Source organism: Pollicipes pollicipes, unplaced genomic scaffold (assembly GCF_011947565.3).
Source record: "Pollicipes pollicipes isolate AB1234 unplaced genomic scaffold, Ppol_2.1 Scaffold_4740;HRSCAF=5597_pilon_pilon_pilon, whole genome shotgun sequence".
Lineage (NCBI taxonomy): Eukaryota > Metazoa > Arthropoda > Thecostraca > Pollicipedomorpha > Pollicipedidae > Pollicipes > Pollicipes pollicipes.
The window spans coordinates 42,477,208-42,496,500 of NW_023596545.1; the positions used below are offsets into that span (position 1 = coordinate 42,477,208).

The 19,293-nt window shown below is 54.5% G+C and overlaps 2 protein-coding genes across 2 annotated transcripts; both read right to left on the bottom strand.

Moving 5' to 3' along the window:
- Window positions 1-25: 25 nt before the first annotated feature.
- On the bottom strand, window positions 26-4,821 carry LOC119098411 (fatty acid-binding protein-like). Its single transcript, XM_037221327.1, has 3 exons — window positions 4,702-4,821; window positions 3,430-3,723; window positions 26-60 (listed from the first exon to the last, which is right to left on the bottom strand). The coding sequence occupies exons 1-3, from the start codon at window positions 4,769-4,771 to the stop codon at window positions 26-28; spliced, it is 399 nt and encodes a 132-aa protein (XP_037077222.1). The 5' UTR covers window positions 4,772-4,821.
- Window positions 4,822-11,025: 6,204 nt separating this feature from the next.
- On the bottom strand, window positions 11,026-19,247 carry LOC119099487 (uncharacterized). Its single transcript, XM_037222646.1, has 10 exons — window positions 19,158-19,247; window positions 18,600-18,704; window positions 18,059-18,150; window positions 17,162-17,254; window positions 16,732-16,890; window positions 15,227-15,308; window positions 14,359-14,450; window positions 13,884-14,022; window positions 13,404-13,519; window positions 11,026-12,045 (listed from the first exon to the last, which is right to left on the bottom strand). The coding sequence occupies exons 3-10, from the start codon at window positions 18,059-18,061 to the stop codon at window positions 11,875-11,877; spliced, it is 855 nt and encodes a 284-aa protein (XP_037078541.1). The 5' UTR covers window positions 18,062-18,150; window positions 18,600-18,704; window positions 19,158-19,247; the 3' UTR covers window positions 11,026-11,874.
- Window positions 19,248-19,293: the final 46 nt, after the last annotated feature.

Here is a 19,293-nt window from a genome sequence, read left to right on the forward strand (position 1 = left end):
CTTCTGCAGTGATAGCCATTCTACGCTAGTGCGCACACTCTGGATTCGTCCACGCGTCTCCTGCCGCGATAGCACAGGTCGCAGCGGCAACTGGCCGTCGTCGATGTGTCGCCTCGCCTGGCGGGACGGACCGAGATAAGTGGCGGCATTAGGCAGGCGAGATCTGGACTTTGTACCTTTGAACCGGGCTATTGAACTTGTCTGTTTTGTGGCGTCTGACCTAGCGCAATAATACGGCCAGTGAGAACGTCCAGCGTAGCTTGCGTCGAATGGAGCTGATTCTGATGGTGAAGAGTTTAGAGCAAGTGAAGAAACATGCATCTCGTGTGTTTATTTTTGTTGAAATAGCTCCGCTTGATCCTCTTCACTGATGACGTGGCATTGCGCTCATAGCTGTTTTCAAATGATGGTGGCTGGAGATACGAAGAGATATGTGGGGACTTCTGAGGAGATATGTGGGGACTTTTGAACCACATCAACATGTCTGGGCATTAACATGAGGACCTCAAACTGATGCATCCATACACATCACTGCGCACCATGCGCGCATTTCATATCGACCAGTGTTGATTTAACCCCGCCGCACCCTTAGCAATAACAACGCCTCCGGCGTTCCAAGAATGGGAGCTCCGGTCCAACTCGGACGACGACGAGCGATTTTGTTGAGACGAGCGGCCGCCGTTTAAACACGTGGCGATGACGCGCGGGGCCGCACACGGCGCCGCCGCCGGCCGGCCCACAAACATACCTGTCCGCCGTGTATTTACAGTGGGTGCCGGCGAACTCGGACCGGCAGCTATAGAGCCGATGGTCGTGCGGTCCCGGGCCAACGTATCGTGAAATTATACTGCCGCTATGCAGCTGCGGACCCGATGCCAGGCCGTCGCACGCTCTGGCTGTGAGCTGTATACATGGTTGGCCTTTCGCACATGGGATGTCCTAGGGACTGCTTAGCCGGTATTCGGCCAAATACATTCAATGCGTCAGGCTTATTTTGTTTTGCTGATTGCATTTGACCGAATGTTATCGTTGACCATGTGCCTTTGCCGCCGTATCAAAAAGCTGAAATGCTCAGGCCGAGCGGTAACTTGCCAGCTTGCCTTTTTGCCGATATTGACGAAATGTTTGTGAGTCAAAATACATATTTACTGAATGCCAACTTATCCAAATGCTCCTTAGTCTGATACTAGTTGCCGGAGCATTCTTTAGTTGAATGCTCATCTTCGCATATGCTGTTCAGTCAAATGTTGATAAGCTGAATCGTTATTTAGTCGAAAACTAATAAGCTGAAAAATCGTCTAGCCTTTCAAAATTTTCGGAGCGTGTTTTCAACGGATGTTGATTTGCTGCAATCCTCTTTATTCAAATGCTAATTAGCGGAATGTGCTTAAGCCGAATGCCTAAGCATCAAAATTATCTCAATAGGCTCTTTTTGTGGGCGGTTTTCACTGTCGCCTTACGAGAAGAGGCCTCAGCAGCTCACCTCAAGATCTCGAAAACCCAACAAGCTGGAACTACCGAAAAGACAGCGATGGAAAGGACTGGTCAAGCTGTATCATATAGATGTGAACGAATAATAGTGAATGCGCCTTTTCATGGCTTAAATTAGGTCCAACATAATTTTAGTACAAGAACTGAGCACATTACAGCACGGGAAACGGCATTGAATATATTAAAAAATCTCTATAGGATGGGCATCGACAGATCTGCCCTGTATGGTGTCATGTCAGGCTAGAGGGATCAAAGTTTTTGTTCCGGTTGGAGGCCATTGTTTCATTGACCCGCCAAGCTGTATGAAGAACCCAATAACGCAAACCTAACCGAATAAATCATCGTCCCTAAGACTGTTGCTTACGCCCCACCAAGCTTTGTCGTTCTTTCATGAGTAGTTCATGGGCCGCCCAATACGGTCTGCGGTCGTTATTGCTTGATATAATTACGAATTGTGCAATTCACGCTTCGGCAAATGAATTCAGCTAATCGGCCATTCAGCAAATTTTTCGTTCGTTTATTGCCGTTCGTCAAAATCACATTTCGACAAAAAGGTTATTTCACAGTTCGGTGATTTTCCATTCGCGTAATTGCCATTCGTCAAAGTCCCATTTTGGCATGTTGACATTCAACTGTTCCGGCTAACTTATTGTCGGCTAATCAGCATTTCAACCTTCGACTAATGCACATTTCGACAACTTTCACCCCGTTAAAAAACGAATCGTCGATATGGTTTTCGCTTTTTAGCCGTTCGCTTTCTTGGCATGGCGGCAAACGGCGTGTTAGCAGAAGGCATTCAAGTTTTCACATTTGGTGAAAAGCATGAGGCTAAACACCAATCGGAACTTAGGACTGGAACCTGTTGCCACGCATTACGAGGTCTGGGTTATGAGCATCGCGGAGTCCAAATACCTCAGGGATGGGAGCCGAGAACGAAGCTTTTGCTGTCAACCATTATTTAATGTTACGGGCTCATTCGCGTCAATGATTAAGTTCTTTTCCAAGCTACTATGCGGCATGCATTATTTTACTGAACTGGAATCCGTCAACTTTACGTGACTGATGACGAGGACTCTCGGCCGCTGGTGGCGCTGACAATCTCAGTGGCTGCTGCAACTGTTCGAGAATGGCTTGACCACTTTGGGATCATTTTTGGCCGGGATTTTTGTTAGGCTTGGGCTGATGAATAAAGCCACCCAACATGTGCTAAAGTTTGGGATTACATTTCCGATACATAGATGCGTCTACTGAAACCAACAGCTGATCAGTAGTTCATTTTTGTATGCATCCATGGATGTACACTGAACATAAATTGCACTCGGGTATTTATTCATTTCCATCCCTTATTCATCTTGCGTGGGCACTTAATAGGGGCCTTCATGGCGAAATTTCCTTAACCAATCCAGCTGCAACCCATGGGGCTGTGTTCATGCCCACACGCTGCCCATTCTTTTTTGTCGATAATCGCAAAACTGTATGTGAATGGAGCTAACTATGAATAAAGAAGCGCAATTGGTAACATTGCGTAGCAGTCTTTGAAGCATAGAACCGACATTTTGTCAAGATCTGGACCCTTGCCCATAGCCAGATACGTAATTTTCTCGATGAGCACCTAACCCCAGCCTATGTCCATTTGGGTGGTCATTTCAAATGGTACCACTTGTTGCTTTACCCAGCCTGTGGAGTACTCTGGAACCTATCAGGTCCTCTCTGCAGCTGTTTCGGTGTCAGCTGCGTCACTATAGCGCGGCTCAGTTCGCCACGGCTGCAGCCATGATCGAGAATGACACTGGACAGAAAATGGCACAATGACCACCTCGAACAACGCGTGTCAACCCAGCGTTCAGGCGTGGGGCGAGACAGAGGACAGTCCTCCCTGTCCACCGACAGCCCACTGACCGTGAGACGGTCCTCCCGGTCCACCGACAGCCCACTGACCGTGAGGACGGTCCTCCCGGTCCACCGACAGCCCACTGACCGTGAGACAGTCCTCCCGGTCCACCGACAGCCCACTGACCGTGAGACAGTCCTCCCGGTCCAACCGACAGCCCACTGACCGTGGACCTTCCTGCCGTCGGGCGTGGTCATCTCCTGCTCGGCGGCCGATGTCGAACTCCTGCTCGTGCGTCTTGAACGAGGTGACCTGGCGCAGCTCCAGTGGATGCCGTCGGGTGGTGACGGTGATGACCGGCGTGGCCGCGTTCGCCGCCTTCCTTGTGATGAGGCCGACCCCTGCATGTGGATGGCCACGTGAGATGACCACACCAGTGGTTGTAAGAGGAAACGCCACGCGCGCTGGCCGCACATCCTTTTACGAAGTATCCGCGGCTGCAGTGGTCGTAATAACAACCCGGAAGCTATGGCACAGGGGATGTTGGAACCCAGGACCTAACGTGGGTGCCGAACGCGCTAACCAGCCGGCCTTTACGCTCAATATCTTGCAGCGTCTGACCTCGGTATATCGTGGAGCTTCGGGTCAGATCAGGTCAGAATGCGCTCGTCGGCCAGCGCCAGAGGATAAGTTTGAACTGAACACATGCTGCAGACATGGGCGCGTCTTGGGTCCGCACTCTGGGTCAGTCGGAGGTTTCGGTCTGTTTTAGTCTAGCGGCCGGGTGACCCGGTGTGACGGTCTGCTGGTCGGCAGCCAGTCTGTCCCATGATGAAGCCGCCGTCTCCGTTTTCGGTGCGTTGCCGCGGCACACGCCCGGCTGCAGGCACAACTCGGGAGACGAGAGCCGGGTCCGAGAGAAACGGAGCAAACCAACTATGTTCAGCAGTTGGGTCCTTGTGGTCCAGTGGGGTTTTAGGGCGCGCCGACAACTGAGGCCATTTTGCGCCCAAAATGAGGTCATGAGGTCAGCAGTTGTGTCCATTGCAAATGCAACTTCTTTGGTTAAGTGCATTGCCCTGCACGGGAATACACCTACCTTTATCGAAGGGAACTATTGTGAGATATGCTCCACGCTTGGTTATTCGTGACAACACAACAGCGTCCGTGTTACGTCGAAAAGGACCGCTGGCCGTATGCCTACGAGGTTGAAGTATTGGAGAAGAATCAGGAGATGTTGACAAGTGAGCACAATAAGTCAAGTCATGCAGCCAATTGTCTGTGGGGGACTCCGGCACAGCTCCGGATCAACGCAGACAGCCGCCCAAAATGAGCTCGCATTCCGGCCGTCGTCGCCTCCGCCGGTCGCCGCCACTCACCCATGGCCTTCATCACCTCGTCGAACTTGTCGGACGACGCCAGCTTGTACTCGCCGTTGTAGGTGACCATGGTGGCGGGGGCGCGGGGCGTGCTGCGTGCGGCGTGCTGCGTGGAAGAGTGAGGCGCCCCGGCCGGCCGGCTGCCCACCCCCTCCCCTCCCCGCCCGATAAGGTAAGCACGGCGGCGGCGGCGCAGGGCGAAGTCCAGATGCGGCGCGACCATGTACAGCGCCGCACATACACCCTTCGCTCTCGGCGCCGGCTGTGATGACACCCAGTCGGTGCTTACAGACGCAGACGTGTTGGCGTGAGTCGGAGCAGCGCGCCGGCTCGTCTCGCGGTGCATTCGGCCGTCAGGTGGGGGGGGGGGGGGCGGAGGCACACTATGCCGCCGCCTCACTTCGACTCGCTAATTTTTGGGCGAAGAATATGTCAGGGTTTCGAAAAAGCCGAACTGTTATCGGTACTTTCACTACTTGTATACACATCAACAAGCCGAATGTGGATTTCCAAAAAGCTTGCACACCAGTGGTAGCACGCCACATGAGGTCGCGCCTGATCGTAATTAGAGGTCATGTGAGGTCACACCTGGTCATATTCAGAGGTCACGTGAGATCGCACCTGATATAATAAGGGGCCATGTGAGCTCATACCTGAAAATAATCAGAGGTCATGTGAGGTCTCACCTGACACTAATAATTATTGGCCACGTGAGGTTAAATTACAAATATTGAGCAAAACTAATTTGTAAAAACAAAACAAAGCAAAACTGTAATTTGTTGTGCCCATTTGTGATAAATGAGTGCCTGTAGCTAGCGCAAAGCCCTCTATTGGCTTCATCATGCTTGCGCTGTGCACCAGACTGTCCGAAAATTAGATCCGATGAGGGTGACCTGACCTTCAGCCCATGACCTTCACCTGACATGACCTTGGCCAGCAGCGTAGTTTTGCAAATGAGTTGGAGGGTACTGAACAGTGAAAAATGATCCAACATGGCCCCAAAAGTATGCCAACAAGCAGGATTCTCCCCCGATTTCGCCCACTTTCTCCCCAAAGTTGGGGGACTAAGTCCCCAACTAAACAGAAAACTATACCCATAACCTTGATCCGAACTGGTCTTGTTCCTTGACCTCTATCTTGACCATCATCCGCATATGATGGTATGCAGATGATGACGTGACGGTATGAGGTCGATGATACGATTGTATGATGGACACGCACAAAACTGTACCACTAATATTGCGAGTGATAGAGGGTCCTCTGGTCGTTCAAAGCATTTGCTGGTTTTCCAATGGAAAACACTAAGCACTGGATGAAAACGCTGTTGTTTTCGTAAAGATCAGTCCCAGTAATCTACAGGCAGCAGTAATCAAACAACCAGGAATGTTCTACAAGGAGATTCAAACCAACTACAGCTTTCCAGTGACATGCAGCCTTTACGTTCATTTGGCAGGAAAAAACGACTTAACATAGCCTTGCTCCTGGGTTGTCCAGGTGTCACGTTTACACGCGCTCGGGTGAGTGGTCAGTTTGAACCCCCGAAGGTTTTCCGGAATAATTTCCCAACGGCGCAGCGCAGCCGCGTCAAATCTTGCGTAGGTGTAGACAGTTGAATAGTGGATCGTTTAGTTTCGCACATTTTGATGCATCTAGTGGGGTTGCTGGCCTACGGCAAGTCAGTCAGGCCAGGGATTCAGCGAAGGCAATCTCTAGGGATTCGTTTAATCTGATGCAGCAACGGTGTGTTACACGAAGCCATACTTCCTTGAGATGTCTTCTTAGGCAACACAGCAATTGAATCAACACACTCCATTGACCTAGCGTCAGGTATGAGGGTCAGACTAGGTTAAAAAACCTGCTTTATTACTCTAGGGCTTGATGTTTGAGGTAGTTTCTGGTGTTCACTGCGAATTTATTGATAACAGGAACAGCATTATTATCTTCCATGAGCTTTTTAAAGGTCAGAATAGGTTACTGACCCAAAATGACCCTGGTCAAAATTTCGTTTTAGGAGCATGCTGCATGGCCTAATCTTCGTTGCTTATTGAAATGCAAAACTCAAAGCAGTCGTGTACGATTTTGGTCACCATGACCTTCGAAAAGTCATGGTAACCAAAATAACCAAGGCCACTAATCTCAAGTGGGCGTGCGACGTTTTGCTTAGGCAGGTCTATAGGTTCTGGGGACACGTTGGAGACCAGCCTGAAGTTTGACCTTGTTTGACCTCATTTAACCTGAAGTCAGTTGTCTAGGAACCCCAAGCTTTGGCCTAAATGAGCCCACGTAGAAGCGAAAACACTGTGAATTTGTCGTCCCTAATCTCCTAATTCCTGAGATCTCAGGGCGGTAAAATTGACCCTATCCAGCGAAGGGTATCCAAGGTGTCCAAAGGTATCCGAAGGGTATCGAAGCGGCCACCCTGGCGCGTGTTAAGCTGCACTGGTTGAATAAAATGTCATAGTCTGGCACTTTTACCATGGCACAAAACGTAAGAAGTGTCTATCTGGTGGGCTTATGTTGGATATCGAATGTGTATATCTTGATTTCTAGACGCCACAGTTTTCGATGCACGGGCTTACGAGTGCAGTGGCACAAGCATCTGTACCTGGGCAACGGCTGCTGCGCATTAACGCGCGCCGCGGTGTCCGGTTGAATATCCTTCGTTGAGATAGCTAGAGACACCAAGTTTACAGGGTCACTTAACCTGCATATGAGCTCACTTATGTCCAAATTTGAGGTTCCTTGGTCATGGCCTTGAGGTCAAACAAGGTCAAACAGGGTTATACCACAGATAAGTGTCCAAAGTGCCCGCAGACCTCACGGAACCACCGTGAACATAGATACCTGTTCTAAGCAAAACGCCAATGGTGATCATTTAAGGCTAGTGACCTTGTTTGGCTTTCAAAAGGTCAAGGTGATCAAAAGACTATGATATTGCCGTTATTTGTCATCTAAATAAGCGTTAGGGATTACGCTATGTGTTACGTTTCTCAAGGCAAAACCTTTGCCAAGGTCACTTTCGTTCAGCTGCCTAATCTGATCTTTGTTTCATGGAACATATTGTTATATAAAGTTCATGGAACATATCTGTTTCGATCCCGGTTGCAAATAAATTTAAAATGAGCTTCAAAAGCTGTCTCCAAAGCAGGCTGTCGAGTAAAAAGGTGGGTTATTTTAGACACCGGTCTGGCCTTTATGCCTGAACCTAGGTCAATGCACTTTGTTGTGATTCTAAACTCATTTGATGCATTGCTTAAAACTGTCCCAAAGATGTATGCCTTCGTTTAACACTCCGCTGTCGCATCAGATTGAACAATCTCTAGAAATGGCCTTCGCTGACAGCCAAGGCCTTTTGCCTTATAAGTAACATATACTGTTCTATGTCAAAAGATCCGCTATCCAACCGCCTGCAGTCATGCAATTTGGTGCGGCTACGCCGTGCCGTTCGGAAGTCATTTTGAAAAACCGTCGAGGGTCAAATTGCCCCACACAGCCGATGGAAAATCAGAATTAGGTAAAATTGTATTTCTTGCGTGCATATTGGGGGACTGGGATGAGTTACCTCATGTTGAAGTAGTACCAGTGTGCCGTATGCCAAATCTATGCAGTGGATGACAGTCTTGAGTCACAGGAACTGCTATGCTGACGCACAACACAGCCGATGGAAAATCAGAATTAGGTAAAATTGTATTTCTTGCGTGCATATTGGGGGACTGGGATGAGTTACCTCATGTTGAAGTAGTACCAGTGTGCCGTATGCCAAATCTATGCAGTGGATGACAGTCTTGAGTCACAGGAACTGCTATGCTGACGCACAACAGCTCTCACGTCAGTTGTTAAGTGCATTTGCGAGGAACATCATGCATATGTGTAGATCAGACAGAGCTAATAGCCCGATTCCCTGAAGAATAAACAGGAGAATAAAGAAATACCTAGATATCATATGTCGGCTACATGCCCTTATCGAAACGAATATCAGTAGTAAATTAAAAATTGCCTGCCGATCCTACTAGATTTTTCAGGTTTTTTCAAACAGCAAGCCTCAGTTTTTACAGGTCACCAACACTTAGGCTTGGTGGATTAAACAAGGAGCAACTGTCAGCCATTTGCAAGATGCAGCGCAAATCTGTCTAATAATTTAAATACGGGAAAAATACGTGCGCATGCAAACAAAGTCAAGTAAACAGGCATCACGCATCACGCGTTAGGCATTTCTCATGCAAGAAAACGATGTCGTCATGACAAATCCATCATAATCCATCATGTCACGAATTCATCACATACATCACAAATTCAGGGAGGTACAGACCCTTTATCCCTTTTGAGTTTAAAGACACGTACAAAGCACATGACCATCCAGACAGGAAAATAAGGGGATCTATTCTAATAAGAAATCGGCCACCAGACCTTAACGTACATGGCTCATCATGCCCCATTATGCGTATGTGATTAGTGCCTTGATGTGCGATGCATGCTGGCTTAAAATCGCTTACATATATGAGTGGTGTGACGTGCGATGCCCGTTTAATTGAAATCGTTTGCATGTGTAAGTAATGTATGATGCGCAATGCCTACTCACCCGAAGTCGTTGCTTGCAATCGCATGCGTTTATGAATGATACGTTATACATGGTGCCTGTTTGCTTTAATTCTCCTGCGTGTACAAATATTTTCCGCGTATTTTACGCGCATTTTACACGTACACGTTCCATACGTTGCGTTTACACGTACACGCATTTATCACTTCATCGGACCTAATTTTCGGATTGTCTGGTACATACTATGTGCACGAAAATCAGGTGTGACCTCATGACCGCACATGATCTCTGATCAGGTGATCCCACATGACTTCTGATTACATATGTGACATCACATGACCTCTGGTAAGGTGACATCACTTGACCTCTGATTATAATCAGATGTGACTTCACATGACCTCTGATTGTGACCAGGTGTGACCTCACACGATCTCTGATTATGATCCACTCCGAAGTCCTATATGCTAAGGAAGATTTGTCAGCGTGTCGTTGACATGTTGACAACGGCCAGCATCCTACACCAGCCCCACTTTCTATTTCAGATCACTTATCGTCGCGCTTGAAAATATGTGCGTCTTGGCTGAGGTTTAGTGTCCTATCAGTTCAAGAGCTCCGACTACCGCTGCCAAAACTGCATCGCGTTCGGAGGATCCCGCTGCCGGTCCCTGTCGCGTGTAAAGTGGACCGATCTCTGCGTGCTTGCAGGGCGCGCTCGTGGCAGCGATGCACGTGCTTCGCTAATGGATCTGACCCGGCTTGGGGATGACTCAGCAGTCCAGGGGCACGCTTGCGAGAGGTCTGCCGCCCTGTCTGGTGGGAGGGGAGCGGGGACAAAGTCCAGCCAAACAGGACACGTCTCGGCGGCGTCCGCCTCCGTCTCGCGCTGTGCCGGCGCAGGGTCGAAGATCGGGCGTCTGAGGGACCTTTGGCATGGACGCGGCGCCGACTATTCGCGGCGAGTTTACAGCTCGCCTGGCGGTGTGAGGTCGTCACGTCCTCGCCACCCAGCCGCTGTTAGCGTCAGTGACGGGTGACAGAAACATGCCAGAAGACAAGGTGCACCGAAGCCGCGTAGCTTTGATATCGAGCCATTATCCGACCTGGTCTGTTCCGCTGCGGGTGGTATCTGCGACGCTTGTGGACATCCACCGTAGCTATGTGCGTTGTGCCAAGGCATGGAAATGTGCTTGCGAGTGGATGGCGGTTGCGGTTTATGTTGCAGCTTCCCGATTTTTCAGTATTACAGTAATCAGCAATGACTTGCAAAACCTCCTGATGACACATCCGAGACGATGGCCGGCCTTGAATATTAACCCGAAATTGCGAGAGAGCGATATACATATATATATATATATAACCCGAAATTGCGAGAGAGCGATATACATATATATATATATATATATATATATATATATATATATATATATATATATACATATATATCCGGCACGAGGACAATGCCAAGCCCGATGATGACTGATCTGGAATAGAAGGTAGGGCTGGCGTAGCATGCTGGCCAGCAGGACGGTGAGTACTATGACCGATCCTGGGCTGACGAGCACCGCATGATCGGACCCCGCTGGACGCGGCACATGGGGGCGGCGAAAAACGGGCCCACATGTCGTTGGCAACATATCCTTGACATGTTGACAAATCTTCCTTAGCGTGTAAGACTTCGGAGTGTATACATTAGCCGCGATGCCCACTACTCAACGCTGCCCGCATCCCATTCATTAATTCTGCTCGGCGTTTATAGGATTCTTGAAAGCTTGTTTGAATTACGGCCACGGTGTGTATTAACCAATAACACCCATCCCTTGCAAAACGCTTCAAAACGACCCACATGTAGCCAATTGCAAGGCCCACAAGCTGCACACAACTCACATCATAAAAAAATGCGTTGCCCAAGGCGTCACACCAATGAAAGACAAAATGCCCAGACACAAAACATAGATTAGGTCAGTCGGTCAATGCCACGTCACTCGTCGACCCGGCGTCGGCTAGACCTCACACCACACACAAATCCTTTGCAGGAGGTGAGCAAGGGATCCCACAGCGCACCCAAACACGTCCTCAGAAATACGGCTAGGACCGTCGTTTCCAAAACCCAGCGTTGTCATGCTACCGACGGAAGATCTACTGAATGTGTCCGCGCCACTGTGCTCAAAAGCACGCGCCAAGGCGAGCATCGCCAGTATATGACACGGTGCTGGGGCGGCCAGCGCCGCGTCAGGTGACCTATTCGTCTCAGTGCCGGCCGGAACCGCGTGGTCCGGCCGATCGCCGAGCCTGTTCCGTCGGCCCACGCAGCGAAGGCAGCGAGCGTCGGCGCGTACTCCCCGCAGCAGGAGAACCCACGCTCACCACTCTAGCGCGGCGGCTCGGTGCAACGCCGCTCCCTGAGCGCGCGTTCGCTCGGCGGGGCTCCGAGGCGGAGAGGCAGTCCTGTCTTTGGTTTGGCGCGATGTGTGCGGCCTTTGCGGAGCACCGCGTGAGGTCCAGACTGCAGACGCGCGAGACGCCGACCGGGCGCCTGTCCCACGCCAGCGATGGGAACACGCACTCCTCCCCTTCCGCACCAGGTGCAGGGCCAGGGTCTCGGAGGGAGCCGAAGCACAGATCCAGGGCACTCCCGGCTACACCAGCGTGAAGAGAGACTCGTCGTCGTTAGCGGCGGATGCCGGCTCGTCCTCCTCGTCCAGCGGCGACTCGTCCAGATCTCGCACAGCCTCCTCGAAGCTGTACTCGTAGTTCCTGGCCAGCTGTCGGTTTTTGTCGTGCTCCAGCAGCGCCTCCTGCCCACCCATCTGAAACAGGCGTGCCCATCTCAGCGGCCGGAGGCCTGAGACGTCTGCAAAGTCCACACGAGTCGGAGAGCAGCCTCCTAGCCAAGCCACACACACACACACACACACTTAAGCGGCGTCGAATGGTAAGCGATGACGCGGGTGTCCCCGGCTCAGCAGTGGGGACGAAGCGTACCTTTCGCCATCGACACGGCAGCGCTCCACTCAGCTCGTGTCTCACCCGAGGCCACAGTGATGGGCTCACACGCTACTCGGGCTGGAAGCTGGCGAGTGAAGTCCCGACTTCAGGCCGCGGCGAGACAACAACGCCGCAACCGTAGGCAGTCAGATGTGATGTGGCGGTAGCTCTGTAGTGGTGCGAGGTCAACACCCCAACGAGTGAGGTCACCGATAGGTGGCGCCAATGAGTGTTGTGGTGTCTGGTGAGAACCGTGAGTGTGTCGAGAGGTTAGTTAATTGTTTTTATGTTTGGCAATAGTATGGGCAATTTATCTATGAATAAGCGATGGCTAATGTAGCTATTGTTTGGCGGCTCATGACATATTGTCAATCATAACGAGGCAGATTGTTGCTGCGATGAGATGATATAGCTGCGATAGAAATCATATAGCGAGATCCGTCCCTCTTATCCCGTATCTTGCTTTATCCTGCGTCCTAGCGACGCCTAGCTCGTCCGGGGCGGGCTGCATGCGTCAACCACGGGTGGACCGGGGGGCCCCGTGGGAAGGGAGACCCCGAGCGGGTACCCAGCGCGCATGCGCGGGTTAAAGCTCGGCAGGCTCCCAGGCGCTTGCAAGTCTGCCCCACCGTTAACCATTTTCCTTCATCCCATAGCTCTAAAATGATCATTTCTGGTCGAAGCGGCTCTAATCCAACACAACAATATCGCGATAGAATATATACTGCGCAGCCTGCCAACGTGTTTCTCGCTCTTCGTGACCCGTCCCTCTTTGGACGCGTTTCCCTGTCAGTCAGTCCGAGCCGGCATCACGCTTATGCCGGCACCGATGTTTCACACCGGACCAAGACAGCCACCGCAGCAGGGCAGTGCTAGTCCCGGCCACGCGGCCGCGACCAGCTTGTGACGGCACGAGTTCTGAGGTGCGGGTGATTACGCTTGTGTCGCACCGCACGGGGGCTCGGGCTGTCAACTGAAGACAACAACAGGGCAACTATTGCCACCTTCTCTATCGTCGCCGAAGATAGTGGCATGCACGACAGCTCCATACACAACGCACTCGACACAGAAGCGTCAGCGTATGCGCATATTTGCTGTCAGCCAGTACTCGGTATACATCATGGCAACAGCGTGCCTGCCCTGCAATGGACGCATACACTGCTCATAGCAGTATACTCACTATGATCGTGACTAGGGCGTTCTCAAACGCCGAAACCTCTTCATCCGTCAGCGTGTGTTCTTTCTGCAAATTGTTCACGTCTGGATACTTCAGAAAGCGCACCTTGATCTCCGGACCTGAAAAAAAAACAGTAGCAGTGGCTATCAGAGAACAGGGTTTTTCCCACGGCCGCCAGAGACATACATCTATAGCCCGAACCAAACGCCTCGGAATACCTGCAAGACACCCCTCGCCTCAGCTACACCAAACGTCCGCGCCCGCTCTGCCCCTTCCGCGACGCGCGCGCGACGCCCGCACCCGCTGGCGCCGCCGACCGCCGAGCCAGCTCGGCCGCCCCTGGGGCGGAGGCTCACCGTGGCCGTCGAGGCCGACACGGCCCAGCTTCTGGCGCACGGCCTTCTCGACGCGCGCGCGACGCCCGCACCCGCTGGAGCCGCCGACCGCCGAGCCAGCTCGGCCGCCCCTGGGGCGGAGGCTCACCGTGGCCGTCGAGGCCGACACGGCCCAGCTTCTGGCGCACGGCCTTCTCGACGCGCGCGCGCTGCTCGCGGTCGATCTCGCTCACTTGGACCATCTTGTCCAGCCGGAGCGAATCGACCGTGGTGAACTTCACCCGACCCTGCGAGCACACGTGACACGCACGCTCACCCCGACCATAACGTGCCTCTGAGACCGAGAGGGGGAGGCGCGGAGAGTGGTGCGCGCCACAACACGCCGAGAAGGCTGCTATGATTCAAACTCGTGTATCGAGATCAGGCTCCAGGAAAGACCGAGTTCAACTTGCGGAAGGCACAAAATGGCGGCATTCTCGATGTGTCATGCATACATGTCGGTAGTTTGGGATGTGTCCACAAGAAGCAAGCACACTTAAACTCCAACTTGGAGAGACGCTAGATTCCAGCGTCGAGCTGACAGCCCGGCCTCCGAGCCCTGGAGGCCTGCGCCGGCTGCTCACCTCTCGCGCCTCGCCGGGCGCATCATCCTCGTCTTCCTCGTCCCCACTCTCCTCCGCAGTGTCGTCCGTCGGGGAGTCCCGGACGGAGGACTCTGGGAAAACCAACAAGGCCAGCATGAGGAGAGCTGAACCCCCAGTGACCCCGCCCGTGGCACTCGGCGGCACTCGACTGGCTGCTGCCAGGACCAGACCCTCCCAGTGGAGGCCTCCACGCGATCAGGCGGAGGCGCGTCCCTTGTAAGCACGAGCACGGTCGAACGCGGGCCTTCCTTACAGAACACTAACATGCCCAAGCACTTCCGAGCCATAACGGCATTCGCGATGGTTACACGGACGTAAGCGAAACAGGCCTCCGCACATACTAGCATCCATTATGACATGTGAGACGTTACGCACAGCGCCTGGCTCGGTCAGATTTCCCGTAACAGCCTCGACTGCCCCGGCTTCTGAAGCTCCCTTCACCGGTCGGTGGCACCTGGGTCAGGTAGCCAGGTGGCTGGCTCCATGCGTCCGGAACACCGGAAACTAACGACGGCCGGCTCCGCAATTCCGGAGCACCGGAAACTATCGACGGCCGACTCCGCAAGTCCGGAGCACCGGAAACTAACGACGGCCGGCTCCGCACGTCCGGAGCACCGGAAACTAACGACGGCCGGCTCCGCACGTCCGGAGCACCGGAAACTAACGACGGCCGGCTCCGCACGTCCGGAGCACCGGAAACTAACGACGGCCGGCTCCGCAAGTCCGGAGCACCGGAAACTATCGACGGCCGGCTCCGCACGTCCGGAGCACCGGAAACTAACGACGGCCGGCAGGCCGGCGTGGAGATGGGAGCGGAGATGACAGCGCCGCCGATCGCCACGCGTACCTGCCTCCTCGGCGGCGGCGGGCTCCTCCGGCGCGGCGGGCTCCTCAGCCTGCGTCACAGCCAGCAAGCCGTCCCGCATCGCCTGCCAGACAGCCGGCGCCGAACGACAGGTCACCGCACAGGTCATGACAGCGGAGTCGAGTGAGGTCCACGGGAGCAGGCGGGACTTCACCGGCCTCACCACACAGGTCACTGTCGGCTCTGAAGTCGGCGTTCGTCCCGGAGTGCGGTGATCGCCTCGGGGCTGGAACGCCCGTCCCGAGGACGGCGCCTCTCCCGGCACCGCGCTGGAGCGTCACTTCCGTGCCCAGGGCGTCACCTCTGTCGTCAGAGCGTCAAATCTGTCTATGGAGCATCGCCGCTGTCCCGAAAGTGTCATCTCCGTCCCCAAAGCATCACCTCTGTCCCAGACCGCTCCGTCCCCACGTCAATTTTGTCTGCAGAGTGGGAGCATTAGTTTTGCCCTCAGAGCGGCATTTCACACCAGAGCGTCACCTCCGTCCTAGGGGCGTCATCTCCGTCTCCGGAGCGTCACCTCTGTCTCCGGGGCGTCAGCTCTGTCCCCGGAGCGTCACCTCCGTCCCAGGGGCGTCATCTCCGTCTCCGGAGCGTCACCTCTGTCTCCGGAGCGTCACCTCTGTCTCTGGGGCGTCAGCTCTGTCCCCGGAGCGTCACCTCTGTCTCTGGGGCGTCAGCTCTGTCCCCGGAGCGTCACCTCCGTCCCAGGGGCGTCATCTCCGTCTCCGGAGCGTCACCTCTGTCTCTGGGGCGTCAGCTCTGTCCCCGGAGCGTCACCTCTGTCTCTGGGGCGTCAGCTCTGTCCCCGGAGCGTCACCTCCGTCCCAGGGGCGTCATCTCCGTCTCCGGAGCGTCACCTCTGTCTCTGGGGCGTCAGCTCTGTCCCCGGAGCGTCACCTCGGTCCCCAGAGCACCACTTCTGTCTCCGGAGCGTCACCTCTGTCTCTGGGGCGTCAGCTCTGTCCCCAGAGCACCACTTCTGTCTTCGGAGCGTCACCTGTCATGAGAGCATTGCCCTTAGAGCGTCACCTTCGTTCAAATGAGTCGCCTCTGACGCAGAGCGTCACCCCTGCCCCATGGCGTCTCTTTGTCCCTAGCGTGTCATCCCTGTACCCCACGTGTCGTCCTTGTCCCCAGTGCGTCACCCTGTCCACAGCGCGTTATCCTTGTACCCAGCGTGTCACCCCTGTCCCCAGTGTGTCACACCTGTCCCAAGTGTGTCAGCCCTGTCTCAAGCTCTGCCCAACGTGTCAGCCCTGCACTAGTGTGTCAGCCCTGTCCCCAGCGTGTCAGCCCTCCATCAGTGTGTCAGCCCTGTCCCCAGTATGTCAGCCCTCCATCGGTGTGTCAGCCCTGTCTCCAGTATGTCAGCCCTCCATCAGTGTATCAGCCCTGTCCCCAGCGTGTCAGCTCTCCATCAGTGTGTCACCCCTGCCCCAGCGTGTCACCCCTACCCCAGCTTGTCAGCCCCTGCCCCGGCAGGTCACCTCTGTCTCAGTGAAGAAACTCTGCAGCTGGCTGGAGAGCGCGGTCAGGTCGGCGACGGTGCTGGCCAGCTGCTGCACGGTGGCGTCCGAGATGAGCGACGGCTCGGCACGCATCAGCTGCTGCAGACGGCGCGACTCCTCGGTCACCGCCACCGAAACCTGGCCGACAGCGGGGGTGCTCACGCGCGGGTCGCGTCACCGACGGCCGCGCCACGCGCCGCAGGAACACGCTGTCGTCGACTACCGAGCCGGCGGTCAGCACGAGCTGCCAGCGGTAAGAGCGTGCGACCGCTATCTGAACGCTGAATGAACACGTAATAAAAAAACCCAGATAGGACGGGATACAAACGCTTCCCAGGTTTATCAATCATCCAATGTCAGTCAGACTTGAGTGTCCGACGGAACTGGGATCGACCCCCACTCGGCATACCTCCGAGAAAGAGGTGAGCGTGTTCGTGTACTGTAGCAGCTCGGTGACAATCTCCTGAGAGCGGTGGCCTTGTTCGGCTTCGCTGAACAGCTCCTGCCAAGGGCAAGGCGACAAAATGCAGTGGCACCTGGCGCCTTCCAACACTTCGACCACGCGGGCCTATAGCGCCCATGGAGTGACAGCGGCTTGCAGAAGTTACCGCAACGAGACGGCGGAAATGTTGACATTAGCTGCTTAATGAGCAAACCAGGGTCATGAAACAATCATCACCTTTTGTGAAAATTGCATACAATTAGTATTGACGCACAAGTTGACTCCTTTCGCGCGCCACATCCAGCAACAGCCGGACAATCGGGGTCACATCGGGATTACTGCCATTCCCCGGTACCCGGCGGGAGCCACAGCGGTCGGCGGCGGGAATCTCAGCGGTCGACGGCAGGAATCACGGCGGTCGGCGGCGGGAATCTCAGCGGTCGACGGCAGGAATCTCAGCGGTCGACGGCAGGAATCACGGCGGTCGGCGGCGGGAATCCCAGCGGTCGACGGCAGGAATCTCAGCGGTCGACGGCAGGAATCACGGCGGTCGGAGGCGGGAATCTCAGCGGTCGACGGCGGGAATCTCACCGGTCGGCGGCAGGAATCACGGCGGTCGGCGGGAGGAATCACAGCGGTCGACGGCAGGAATCACAGCGGTCGACGGCAGGAATCACAGCGGTCGACGGCAGGAGTCAAAGCGGTCGACGGCAGGAGTCACAGCGGTCGACGGCAGGAATCTCAGCGGCGGCGGAGAATATCCACATTTATCACGATAGGAAGTCCGCGCTGGTCGATGGAAAGGTCTCCAGCGGAAGGGGAGGGGGTTCACCAGGGTCGGCGGACCGGCCTGGCCGGACATACCATGATTCTGGCGTTCCTCTTCAGCTGCTCCTCTGTGGCCAGCCGGTGGCGGCTCTGCAGCTGGTGCAGCCGGTCCACACCAAAGACGCCGTCTGAAAGGCATGATCGGGTAACGGAGTCACGGTGGTGTCACGCGGTACGGGCGCACACTAGGCACTCAGTGTCTCCGAATTTGCATAATGCATATCACAATGTCATGCCCATTTGAGAGCACGAAGGAGAGCAAAATATCGGCTTGTGCTGTGCCAGCCAACAACTGGCCACAGGCTTGTCAACAAACCATGCACAAAATACTGATTTATGACCCATACAGGATGTCAGTCACGCAACCTACGACCACAAACAATCCCTGTGGGGTCCTGATGCTGTGCCGGCGCGCTGAGTGACGTAACGGCCGGCCCTCCCACCGTCAGCCGATGGGCCGGGGACACGCTGCTGACATCCAAGCGGACAGATGGCGTTACAGCGGCTCGTGAGCAGCTGGTCTCGAGCCATCCGACTGGTACCCGGTCAATACGCAGTAGTGTCTCTCGTGACTCACCCGTGTCAAACTCAGACACGATGTTGATGTAGCCGTGTATCACATCGTCCAGGATGTCTCCCAGCTTTTTCGTCTGCGATGAGACGCCTTCGAAGAGGTACTTGACTGAAATGGCCCATGCACTTTGCTTGTGATCCGGACACGACTACACATCGAATGGAAAGCTAGCACTACCGTAAAACTATGCCATGATTGGGAGCACCCACATGGCGTCCCTGGATTTCGACTGAATCTGATTCAGTCAGCATTCCGCCGTTTACTTCAGACAAAAATAGCGTGTTTTATGAGTGTCTGGCTGATACTGAACGCAAGCATCCCACATAGGCAGCAATGTACCAACACCGAAGCGGTAACAATGCCCCCCCCCCCCTCCCCAAGCTTTACAGAACCGTTGCGCTTCATGGCAGGAAGTACGAGCGCGCGAACCACGCGTGCTCTAGAGCTTTCCGTTCGTCAGCGAAACGGGAGCCCTGGCTTTGGAGGCCCATGCCGGCCCCAGTCCGCGTCAGGAGGCAGCCTCTGTGCGCTCCAGGGTCGCGGCCCGGCCGCGGCGCTCACTCTGCGTCAGGTCCAGCTGCTCGGGCTGCTGGTCAGGCCGGCGGCCGACCCAGCGCGCCAGCCGCTCGGCGCGGCGGCCGGTGCGCCGCAGCCGAGCCGCCCCCAGTCGCTGCAGCTGGTCGGCCGACAGCGCCGG

What these genes read in the sequence shown, in the direction of transcription:
- LOC119098411 (XM_037221327.1), bottom strand. Translation starts at nt 4,771, where the DNA reads ATGGTCACCTACAACGGCGAGTACAAGCTGGCGTCGTCCGACAAGTTC. An exon ending in CGAGGTGATGAAGGCCATGG is followed by an intron (nt 3,724 to 4,701) that starts GTGAGTGGCGGC and finishes ATCCACATGCAG; the next exon opens with GGGTCGGCCTCATCACAAGG. An exon ending in CCGGGAGGACCGTCCTCACG is followed by an intron (nt 61 to 3,429) that starts GTCAGTGGGCTG and finishes CTATCGCGGCAG; the next exon opens with GAGACGCGTGGACGAATCCA.
- LOC119099487 (XM_037222646.1), bottom strand. An exon ending in CGCTCACCTCTTTCTCGGAG is followed by an intron (nt 16,891 to 17,161) that starts GTATGCCGAGTG and finishes GCTGTCGGCCAG; the next exon opens with GTTTCGGTGGCGGTGACCGA. An exon ending in ACGCCCTAGTCACGATCATA is followed by an intron (nt 12,046 to 13,403) that starts GTGAGTATACTG and finishes CGCCTGTTTCAG; the next exon opens with ATGGGTGGGCAGGAGGCGCT.